This window comes from Myzus persicae, unplaced genomic scaffold (assembly GCF_001856785.1).
Source record: "Myzus persicae strain clone G006 unplaced genomic scaffold, MPER_G0061.0, whole genome shotgun sequence".
Lineage (NCBI taxonomy): Eukaryota > Metazoa > Arthropoda > Insecta > Hemiptera > Aphididae > Myzus > Myzus persicae.
This window is the reverse complement of record NW_019101729.1, coordinates 156,505-168,754: the sequence shown is the minus strand read 5'-3', so window position 1 is coordinate 168,754 and position 12,250 is coordinate 156,505. Positions and strand designations below refer to the sequence as shown.

General features: G+C 27.9%; 1 protein-coding gene across 2 annotated transcripts; it reads left to right on the top strand.

Annotated features, from left to right (window-relative positions):
• The first annotated feature begins 2,579 nt into the window (after positions 1–2,579).
• On the top strand, positions 2,580–11,035 carry LOC111030282 (RNA-binding protein squid-like). 2 transcript variants are annotated; one of them, XM_022309704.1, is made up of 9 exons: positions 2,580–2,898; positions 6,804–6,844; positions 7,158–7,285; positions 7,347–7,625; positions 7,690–7,774; positions 9,139–9,177; positions 10,495–10,587; positions 10,670–10,726; positions 10,794–11,035. In XM_022309704.1, exons 1-9 carry the CDS (start codon positions 2,801–2,803, stop codon positions 10,862–10,864), a joined length of 891 nt encoding a protein of 296 aa, XP_022165396.1. In that variant the 5' UTR covers positions 2,580–2,800; the 3' UTR covers positions 10,865–11,035. The 2 variants fall into 2 exon arrangements, with proteins under 2 accessions (XP_022165396.1, XP_022165397.1); XM_022309705.1 differs by lacking the exon at positions 9,139–9,177 and having other exon boundaries at positions 2,581–2,898.
• Positions 11,036–12,250: the final 1,215 nt, after the last annotated feature.

The window sequence follows — 12,250 nt, the reverse complement described above, 5'->3', positions numbered from 1 at the left end:
ATTCCTAATATGGTAGAATATCAAAATGTAAATTGACATTTAAGATTATTTTTGGACTTTTGGAATTTGGGACAGAATAAACAACACTGATATTATGTAGAAATTATAACATGAAATATACCTTTGCATCTTTCGGGAATTTCACCTAGAATATAAATCTAAATTTTAGTGTTTTTTTTTTTTGACAGTCATTACAAATTTTAAATTTACACTTGAACAAATTACATATACCTATCTATAGTATGTATATCTGGGTATATTTATAATATTTATTAATTGCTTAATTAACTACTTTTAGTATCAATGTAATAAGTTTTTAAGTTTTTTATACAAGTGGAAATATTTTTATCCAAATGTTCATAAAATAAAGCTCCACGGAAGTAGATTATTTTGTAACCAAAAATTGTAGTAAAAATATATAAACACAGTTTTTTTATACTTATAAGTTTAAATTTGGATGAAATTGAATGTATACATTTTTTTATTTATTCAACTCAACAAAGAGAAGAAGATATTAATAATGAAAACAAAGAACATAATACAAGAGTTGATCCTCTCTCCCTGTTTTGGTATAACATAAAAATGTAGCTATATTGATATTTATGATTTAAGTCGGAAATCATAGGTATGTATAAATATAAAAATAAAATATTCTTCATTACCATCCTCTTCTGGTGCTAGAAAATTAAATCAAAATACGAAATTTTTATTTTTATGGTAGGCAGTTTTTACATACCTACTTGTTAACACATTTAGATATTTTATGCAGTATTTAGTTAGTACAACAACAACATAGATATTATATTGTATATACTGTATATTTGTAAATATTGTATTTCATCATAGTTATCTAATACTAATTAATAAAAATAATCGTTACCAAAAACCTAATGTTAGTTACCTGAATTATCGATGAATATCATAAAGATACACAGAACTATAGGTATGGCATTAGACTTAAAAAGCGTTAAATCCATATTTTTCAGAAAATAGTTACAGTTTTTCACAATATTACTTCTTATGACTTTTCAACGACGAATAATAACTAAAAATTGCCACTACTGGTTTTTATAAGCACTTTTGATTGATCAGTTGTTGTTTTGTTGTTCTACATGTTTTCACCATAGATTTCACAAGTGACAAAATACATATGCTATTATAATATCTGTTTTCGATTGTATAGGGTGTAAATAAAAGAAGTTAACTTAATAATTTGTCCACGAATGCATTTTCACCGATTCCTGAGCACAGCACACCAATACGATATAACCTATGACCAGACACCCGTTTTTTGTGGAATGCGAGTAAAATTCGAAATCTGAATAAAAAAAGACATATTGTATAAAAAAAAACACGAACTAAGAAAGTATGGACTGGAATCGTAGAAATTAAACTGGTGGTCGTCAAATGGCAACCATTAGATTTTTTAATAAATACTGGAAATTTCATTGAAATTCAAATGTTCAAAAAGAATTGTGACTTCATAATTTGTATTACTGAATTGATATAAAAATATAATTTTAATCTATTTGGTAGAGTACACAATAAGTAAAATCGATGGAAATTGGCCAAAAGAAAATAAATTGTTTTATTTAAGTACTTAACTTATAAACGTATAAATAATTGTATAAAGTGTTTATTAAAAATATTGTAGTATAGTACATTCAACCTAGAGTAGGTAAATATAGGTAATATATAAGGGGGTAAACATGGTTACACCCTTCAACTATTAAGTTGTAGGAGTTGTTTAGTCGCTTAGAGTCAACAATTATATTGAACACCATGTGCCAAACCTTACGTCTATTTGTACCCAAACGGGTTGGCTAGGTTGGTGAAGCTCTAGTGGTGAAGTGCCCAAACGTTCTGCGCCTGTGTACAGTGCCCTCAGCAGATTACAATATATATATATCAATATAATTTTGGTTACGTATTTTGTATTGATGATAAAAAATTATTTTAATTTTTGACCACTGGATAAATTCACATCCACCTCAAGAAAATCCTGTATACGCCTCTGCTACTTGGCTACTACACCTAAGCGTATAACTACTGTGTAAGTACGTACTAATCAAAACGATACAATTTGTAATGAAATCTGTCCGATAAATACGTCAATATATTTATCATACATAAATACATAATATATAAATATTTAACATCATAATATAAATACATTATAATGATGTACCATATTATGCGTTCGTCGTGGCAAATCGGGCCCATGCGCAATAGAATATAAAAATCAATGACGCATTAACGCGCAGTCGTGAAATTTTAAACTTCTATAATATTATGGTATCATTATGGTTTATTGTATAAAATTCCGTCCAGATTCCAGAATGCTAACGACGCCCAGACGTTTCATGGCGGTAAAAACTAAAAACTAAAAACAAAAACCGAAATCGAATCCGTTTCGTATGTTTGTTTATAATGTTTGATTGTGGTAGTTGGTGCGGTGGGTGGAAGCCACCGATCGAATGACATGGAACATTTATCGGAATGGGATGGTCACACTGTAAACTGTCGGCGTTACCCCCTGACCCCGTACGGCCGTACGACTCAAACTCAAGTACCGACCGACGCCCGCGGCCATTTTCCATAGCCTTCCTGCCCAAACGTCCGTCCCGCCGCCCGGTACCTACCTACGTCCTGTACGTTTTCTAGCACACCAGCCCGTCTCGCGTTGCCATCAATTTTTTCCTCTCTCTTCTGTCACCCGGCCACATCACTCGTCCCCGACGACAACGCTTGACGGTAATCACACAGCTCGCACGAAACCCGACGACCGACAGCCGCGATCATGTCTGACGAACAACCGAAGGAACAGACCAACGGCACCAACGACAACAATGGCGTCGATCAATCCAGTCTAGAGGAACAAGTCAAGGAGGACGACAGGTAACATTTCTCCGGCGATCGTTGCCTTTAATGGTTTCCCGTTTTTGAGCGGATTTCATTATTTTAATGTACCTACCCACTAATAATAATACGATATTATAACCGATCCCAACGTCCACAAACGTTTCTCGGCGACCGCTGCTGAAAGTAGACAGCCCCTTACTCTGAATGCCTTCCTTTGCGCGTGATTTTCCTTATACCTTTGCGGCTTTCAAACCGATCAACGGCAACAGTCATTTTATTATTCACCAAAAATGTAGTTGACATAGAGTTGCCGGCCTAGAGGCTATAGTGCTGTCCACCAAGTGCCATCATGTTTTGTACTCAAAGCATTGTGTTGAAAAATGAACCAATAATAATTTGTCGTTAAGTTTCTTACCTAAGCATCTTGTAGTGTCTCTTATGTGAAGTTTGTTTCGTTTTTTCCATTTCTTTTCCGCCATTCATTGACGGTAATACAAGTAATGTTGGTGCCAAAGATGTTAAGTCTTCATAGTGCCACAGTATTTGGTGCGTTACTAATACAGTCTTAATATCAGTCTGCCAATAACCATCTATTGACGTTAACACCATATTTTACCATATTTATGTAATGTGTGTCAAATAATTGTCTTCTTATTCCAATTAAAAAAATCTTATTACATACCCAAAATTTGAATAATATTGTTCAAAGGTAATATTATGTTTAATATTCTCATTCATAAATTTATAACATTATGTAGTTTAGATTTACTTTTTATTTTTTAGAATATTCTACTAATGTTTCAGGTTTAATTATGTGGTTTTATTTTTGGCTCAATTGTACCTTTTTACTAATGTATTTATATTAGAAAATAGTTCTGTTACTGAAAATTTAAAAGAATTAATTTAGGTTAGCTTACCTTCTTTTTTTACCGTCTTTCTCCAGCAAAACTTAGCATGTTTATTAAATCAATGGAATTATAAAAAAGTAGATAAAGTAAGAAGGTTCTTTATTTCCATTTAACAAATTAATTTTTTACCGTTTTTATTCCCCATATATCACATTGGACATTTTTAATCATTTGTTTTTACCATTGTTGGTCGCTTTATATTAATGAGGTCATTGAAATAAGTAAAATAATATGATAAAAATGTATTTTTAAAACAATTTAGGTAGGTACAGGAAAAAAATATACTTGAATATTCTTGCCCCGATTATACCTTTATTAACTTCTTACTTAAAAAAATTGCTTCCATTACTTAGGTAGGTCATAAAGAGTATTGTATTGTTATTTAATCAAAATTGTCCATGCAAGTATTAACACGTTAAACCTTCATATGACCGCCTGCAGTCACAAAATATGTATTATCGGTATGCCAAGCTTATTTTTCGTGTCATTCCTAATAATTATATACTATTGTGTTTTAAGAAACATTTAAAATAATAAAAAAAAATTGCAATGTTTTCTGGCAGATTCTATTTTATTATTGTAGAGCCATGCAATGTTCATAATATAAAACCATATTATTTTATGGCCATGTGGCACAGTAGCAATGATTAACTATGTGCGCCGGCGGTCATTAACATATACAATTTGAGAAATTTAGATGACTGCCGGCAGTTACATGGCAGTTAACGTGTTGATTAGAATTTCCCACTAAACTTTTTATTTAGATCTACGTTAAAGAGTTGTCCGACATAAAGTGATATAGTTATGATATTGTATAAAATTATATTATTAAAAATAATTTTATTACTTTTGTAACTGACAAATCATAAGTAAGTATTTCTGTATTGGTCATAAAGAGACGCTACTATTAAATAAATTATTGTTTGATATTAATTTTTATTAAAGTATTTAAGCTTTAAAGCCTTTAATATTGGTTTAGAACAGTTTTAAGTCTTAACTTAATTTGTAACTTACAATAAATTGGTTAGGCTAAATCAATTACTTATCATGTAACTTAAGTTAGATTAATTTGTAAATTTTTTGTTTGATTTTATTATTATTAATAATGTTAACGTATAATGTTTATATTAATAATTGTGTTAACTTAATGAAGATCTACAAGTTGTCTTGCCTACTTCTCAAGGGTTACAAATTCTTCTCAATGGGCTTCAAGATCCTTAACTTTGGATGCAAACAAAATATTTTAACTATTATAACACAATTTGAACGTGCAGAAAAGTTCATGTAAATTATTTTCCATGATAATCTGCGTCTCTTCAGGACCGTATAGGCCTATGTATCGATTACCTTTCAACGTGGTGTATAAATATGCGCAGGTGACGATCATGTCATTCATTGAAGAACGGATGTTTAAATTATGGACACATTGTACAACAGGTATACGTTTGACAATGGCTGACTGATTTTATTGCGGCGACTGTGGCAGTATCATCACCTACCAAATGGTAGGAATCATTAAGTATTAAACAATAAATAAATGGAGAATGAACTGTATTAATAACTTAGTATGAATTAAAATAATTTATTATGCATCGAGTTTCAGTAAAAACTGTTTTAGAGTAAATATTATATTGAAGTTCAAGAAAAAAACATTTATGCAATTTATTATGTTACAGTTCTCGTCACTAAATAATACACACAGATTCATTGCAGAATTTGTTGGCCTAAGATTCTGTTTTGAACTACAATTTATGGCCTGCTTGTGTAGTATTAAAAAAAATAATAAAAACATTTTGTTCTAATGTAATTCTAATACTTATGTATTCTGATATTATGTTTAAGCTAATATATATATATATGATTATGTATATATATATATATATATAATTTCTTTTATTTTCTTTTTTTTTTTGTGGTAGGGGTAAATTGTCCTCATTCTCCTGATTATTAAAAAATAAAAAAATAAACATTTGTTGTCTGCTTCAAAAAAAGTAGACAATCAATGTATGGTTGTGGTATATTAGTATAAATTAAGTAAAAAATCCATTTAAAAATGTTGTTTACTAATCAACTAAATTGTGTTTGACTATTCTTTGATTGGCTTATTGTATCTATCTAAAGATAATTAATTTGTTAAAGGTAAACATAAATTTATATCAAGTATGAGAAAAGCTCATTGTTAGATCACCGATTTTGTAACTTAAAAAATTCTTTTTCCCTTTTTCTATGGATTTTTTACTTTTAGTCTTAGAATTTCGATTAGCTGTAATTTTTTGTTATGGGGCTTAAATGTAAATTACTTATGTATTTTATTTTTTATAACTCCAAATATATATAAAATCAATTTTTATTAATCATTTATTTTTATAATTAATTGTATTGTTATTAATTTTTTTTTTTACAAAAATTCAGCTATGAGAAATATTATAAATATAAAGAACTTTCAAATACAATTCATGATTGTTAATTGAAATATATTTGAAAGTTTGTGTATCATAAATATCCTTCTCTTTTATTCCACTCCCAGTCCTTAAGTATTTCACAAAGTATAAAATTTTGTTTTTTTTACTTTATAATTACTACAAATATATTTTATGACTAGGTTGTAGGTTGTTTATATAATTTATTTTATGTACATTGTTAATTTATTAAAGACATTTCATGGGAAATCGAATTTAATCATGTAAGGTGCAAAAGCAGTGTTTTATATAATATATTTAATCTGAAACTTGAAAAAAAAATTTGATATAAATTACCTAGTACTTGTCTTTTTTTTTCTAATATTTATACATTACTATTATTATTATAATTATAATTATTACTTATAAAAAGTTACTATGCTATATAATATCTTATATTGGGGAAAATAAACGTGTAATTTATTATCTTGTATGGGTCTTAATCTATTTTATTTTTATGAACAGCGAAATCTTAAAAATATTTTGTCTAAAATTCCTTGTCTTTGTATCCAATTTAAACTTATTTAAAAGGAATATTATAATGTTTTATCTAATTTGATTTATTTTATTTTAGGAAATTATTTGTTGGTGGTTTAAGCTGGGAGACGACAGAAAGTGAGTAAAATTTTAGTTCCTATATAATTAAGTAGGGAGTCTATGTAGGCTTTATTCTAAAAAAAATCCTTTTTGTTTCTTGATATTTGAATGCCACAATATTATTTCCTTCAATTTGCTTAACGTGAATAGTTTGTTTGGTATCCTGATGCTGTCAATCTTCAAGATTATTAAATATTAATTGTGAATAACAATTTATTTTTATCTTATCTTATATTGTTGCAAAGAATGCCCACACTTTAAAACTTTAAAAAGCTCTCTTTACGGCTACCCCATAGAAATCTTGGTTATAATATTTTTATTTTACTTGCAGAGGAATTAAAAGAACATTTTGTCCAATATGGCGAAATCACTAACATAAGTTTAAAGACTGATCCAGCCACTGGGCGTTCCAGAGGATTTGCTTTTATAATTTTCAAGTCTGTTGATGGATTAAACAATGTAAAGTTACATTTTTTATTATTTTTTAGGGGTATTTTTTTACTATTTTTTTTTCAAATAGGCATTTGCTGCTGGTGATCATGTTATAAATGGCAAGAAAATTGATCCTAAGAAGGCAAAAGCAAAACAAGAAAAGGTCTTTGTTGGTGGTTTGCCATCTGATGTTACAAATGATGAAATCAAAGAATTTTTCGGAAAGTGGGGTGTTATTGTCAACTTAGAAGTTCCCTTTGATAAAATGAAAAACCAACGTAAGGGTTACTGTTTTATCACTTATGAATCTAGTGATAAGGTGCAAGATCTTTTTAAAACTGCCAAGCAAACAATTAAGGGCAAAGAAGTATGTTCCAAATATTAATTGTTTATTGATATTTTATAAATATCTCACTATGGTAATTGTATAGGTCGATGTTAAAAAAGCAGCACCCAAGCCTGCTAATCCATATGCTAACCCTAAAGCAATGAGAGGACGAGGAGCGGCCCGTGGAGGTAAATTAAACTTTAATGCAATTAATAATAAATCACAAATTATACTATTTGAGCTAAACCACTTAGTATATTTTATGAATAATATTGGATACCGTAGAAAGCATGTGCTCTATTAAAACTAGTTTATTTCAGATTGATAATGAAATATTAAATGCAAGTTTTTTTTTTGGAGACTTGAAAAATATTAGATCTTATATTTTTAATCATATATTTTATAATTTTGTTTTTCTCGAAATTTAATAACATAGTCCTCTCTGTATTCGACTATTCAATTACCACTTAATATTAAGATAAGTCTCAAAAATAGTTTTACTAGTAGTATTTATCTAAATTAGCTTGAGATATGCAATGAAATTTGCTTCTTTATTTACATTTGAACAAATTAACCTTTTAGCAGTTTGGTATCTAAGCTATTGATCAATATCATCGTATTTAATGATTAATTATGAATTTCTTATCTCAAGTATGTTAATAAGTTATAAGTTATTTCATATCAAAACAAATATAATATTTGTTTTTGTATTATATTTTGTTTGCAATAAATTAAATTTAAGTAGTATTATTTTAATCTGGAATAGTATGTTTGTTTATATAAATATTTTATTGGTTGAATCTATGATCAATAATATTATTTGTATTGCGTCCCGGGTTTTCTTTTTTATTCAGTATTTGTTATGACACATTGTATGAACAGTAATGTAAATCATTATGTTTTTTTAATACATAATTTCAGTAGAGAGCGTTATTCCAGTGAATAAAGGTAAGTTAAATGGTAACCAAATAAAAAAAGAAATCACAATTAAGTCAGGTCTTATCAGGATTAGCTTTCTGTTATGCTTAATAGTTTTGCCATGGACACTTTTCATAGTTTTTCTCATTAAATTTGTTTTTACATTACCAACAATCAATCTGAAAACTAGTTTGAACTTTATCTGGGTCGCAATACTTCATATCAAAATTTATGGTTTGCAATTATTTTCGAGTCTTAAGTTCTTATAGAAGAAATTTTACAATGTATTTTTATTTGTGCTTTGACTTGTAATTAAGTATTGACTGCTGAAGACTTTGACAAAAACCGAGACAAGTAATTACCATGTAGTAGTAAGCACCATTTTTAGTCTTGTATACACTTCAAAATAAACACATTTTAGAAGATGGGATAATTTTAATATCAAATTTGTGGTATTACTGAGTTATGCTGAAACAAAAGGTTAAAATCAATTTTGTTTGGGAAAAATAAGTTTTATTAAAGTTTATTTTTTGATATGAAAATATTTTTTATGGGATTTTAACTTTTTATTTAAAAAAATAATTACTTAATATTTTTTAAAAATAAAATTATTTTTTTACCTTTTTTGTTTCAGCATATGGGCCGTATGCTGCACCATACGGGACATATGGAGGTAAGACTGTTTTTCTTTTGAAAATAAATTAATGTTTTTAATCATCTAAATTAACACCAATTCATTAATACAAAATAAACAAGAAAAGTATGTACTTTTGTGTTGCAATTAAAAACAGTTTAATTTAAATTAACTCCTGTTTAAATCATGATTCTTCAGTAATAAATGTTTTTATATTGATCATAAGCTTCAGTATCATCTCTAGGTTATTTTTGTTTGTATTAAGTGTTAACTATCTGTTGTGGTTTTTTTTCAAATATTCTGAAAATAAATACTTAAATTTGAAATGAAGTATTAATGAGTATTTACTAAGTCAGTCCTGCTACTGAATGTGATTGAGGAGTATAATTTTCTGGAGAAATACATTTGAATACAATTGTTATTGGTTGGTACCACAGTACCAATAACATTGACTAAGTATTAGTTAATGATGAGTATTTTTTCTAAGTCAGTTCTGCTACTGAGTGTAATTGAAGAAAAAATTGTTCTGAAATAATAGATTTTTAGTATATTTATTTTATTAATATTTCAAGCAAATGAAATAATTGATGATGAGTATTTTATAAGTCAGTTCTGCTACTGAATGTAGTTGAAGAAAAAGAATTTTCTGAAATAATGATTTTTAATATATTTATTTTATTAATATTTCGAGTAAATAACATAATTGATGATGAGTATTTATTATGTCAGTTCTGCTACTGAATGTAGTTGAAGAAAATGATTTTCTGAATTAATAAATATTGAGGAGATTCCATATTCGCATGTGTCCATCTCAACCGGGTAACATCAAAATTACATAAACTGAATGTTTATAATATCTATTGTGGTTAATTTTAGACTGAAATTACCAATAACTAAATTTATAAGTGAGAATTTAGTAGATGACAGGTCTTTTTTTTGTTTTAATTTTAAAGAGAGATATGAGCATTTTAAAGTTGTACATTGTTTTTAGATTTGAAAATGCTCATTACTTGCTTTAAATTAAAAATATAAAAAAAGACTTATAATTTACTAGATTCATACTTATAAATGTAGTTAATGTTTAATTCTCTCTAAAATTAAACTTGGCAGAGTTAAATTAATTGTTTAAAATGTACCAAGTGCTATAATTTACGTTTGTAATGCGAGACCCATGTGGGTATATCCTCTTAATAGAAGTTTAATTATTGTCAACTATAGTATTGATGATGAATTATTTTTTGACAGTTTAGCTGCTGAAAATGAATGACCAACATTTTTAATAAAATATTATATTTTTTTTACTTACTATTTATTAAAATATTTTATTTATTTTCATCTTTAAATATTTGTTCACAGCTTACCCTCCTCAAGGATACGATTATTATGGAGGAGCGACATACCCAGGTTACGAAGCTGATTATTATGGTAGCTATGGCTATGCTGGATATGGTAAGATTGATAACAATTAATACAATTTCAATGTTTACTGATGAAATGCTTGTAACTAAAATAAGATAATATATTTATTCAGATTATGGTTATGGATATGAAGCTCCGCCAGCTCCAGTCTCTGCTACTAGGGGCCGAGGTAACAATAATAAATGAAATAATAAAAGAAAATCAATACTTATGTGGTTTGTATCATATTTTTACAGCTGCATTTAATGGTGCTGGAAAAACAAGAGGGGCATCCCGAGGATCCGGTGCAAGACATGCTCCATATTAAATTTTAAATACCATTCTCCCTATTTTTGTGTGTGTTTGTATGTTCAAGTGTGTACACTTTAAAATGACATAATCTTTTTTTATATATAAACAAATCATTTTTCTTGATGACAATAATGACTTGTGAAAATAGTAGAACTCCTCCTCCCTTCTCTTATTAGTGATATATGTTTTTAACATATAATCAATAAAATGTACAAATAAAACGTCTAAAATTAATATTATTTTAATTAAGCACAAACCATATGGTAAATTATAATATAAATTTACTTTTTTTTTACTTTTTAGGTTAGTATGTATTTTTATTTCCATTAAATAAAAATTAATTAGACATTTTTAAAGACTTGCACTACTTGTGCATATATTATTATACTAGTTAATTTGGTTTACTTGTGTGATTTTTATATGATAATTTAATATGTTTGATTTTTTTTTGTATAATATTAAATATATATCATATAATAAAATATTTTAGGGCCTTTGCAATAGATATCTGATACTTTTATTGGACTTGAAAAATAATTGTTCCATTAAAAAAAAATATGTAATTATTTATATAAATTAGAAAACAATAAACTTGAATCCATACGATATTTTCTTTAATGAATGAATCACGTTATATGAAATACCAATATGTATTAATGGATTACCTAACAATTTAATAAACTATTTAAAATTAACTTTTCTTATTACTTCAGTTAAGATAGTACTAGATTGATGTACTGGCTATTTAACCACGTATAGTTGAATATCTAAATGTAAGTAAATTCATATCAAAATTAATGATTAATCGCCAATCGTTTATAATAAGTTTAATAAGTAATACTGGTTTTACTTACATACGTGGAATTTAGGGGCAAAAATAAATCAGTATTTTAAATATTGTTAGTTCCTAGCACAAGAGAATGCTGCTACATTAATTCACTGACAACGGCGGAGTTCAAAACGATAATTTGCTGCACTGTGTAAAGGGTTCAATTTTATTCAAGAAATTTGTTGGTCGTAATCATAGACGTTAAAACAGCTAGATAGCGGACTGCGTAAACATTACCACAGGAACGTTAAAGTCGTCCGGCCTTCTGTCGACAGGGCAACGTTTTCAAAATAACAATAGATAGAATACCTATACGTATTTTTATGGATATAATGAACCTTGCAATTTTGTCCTGTTGGCTATGACTACCCGATTCGATATTCTGTAGTCGGCTATCTAGTTTTGTAAGTCTTATGGTAGAAACCCTTCTAAAATCATTTATCGTGCACCCGCACTGAAATCTGTACATGAGAATATGACGCCAAACTGCAAACATCTCATGTGTTTTTCCCTTAACAGTTGGAACTAGCGAATTTCTACTCACGTCAATGGTCTATTTATCATTTTTAAAAA

What these genes read in the sequence shown, in the direction of transcription:
- LOC111030282 (XM_022309704.1), top strand. Translation starts at nt 2,801, where the DNA reads ATGTCTGACGAACAACCGAAGGAACAGACCAACGGCACCAACGACAAC. An exon ending in ACCATACGGGACATATGGAG is followed by an intron (nt 9,178 to 10,494) that starts GTAAGACTGTTT and finishes ATTTGTTCACAG; the next exon opens with CTTACCCTCCTCAAGGATAC. An exon ending in CTCTGCTACTAGGGGCCGAG is followed by an intron (nt 10,727 to 10,793) that starts GTAACAATAATA and finishes ATATTTTTACAG; the next exon opens with CTGCATTTAATGGTGCTGGA.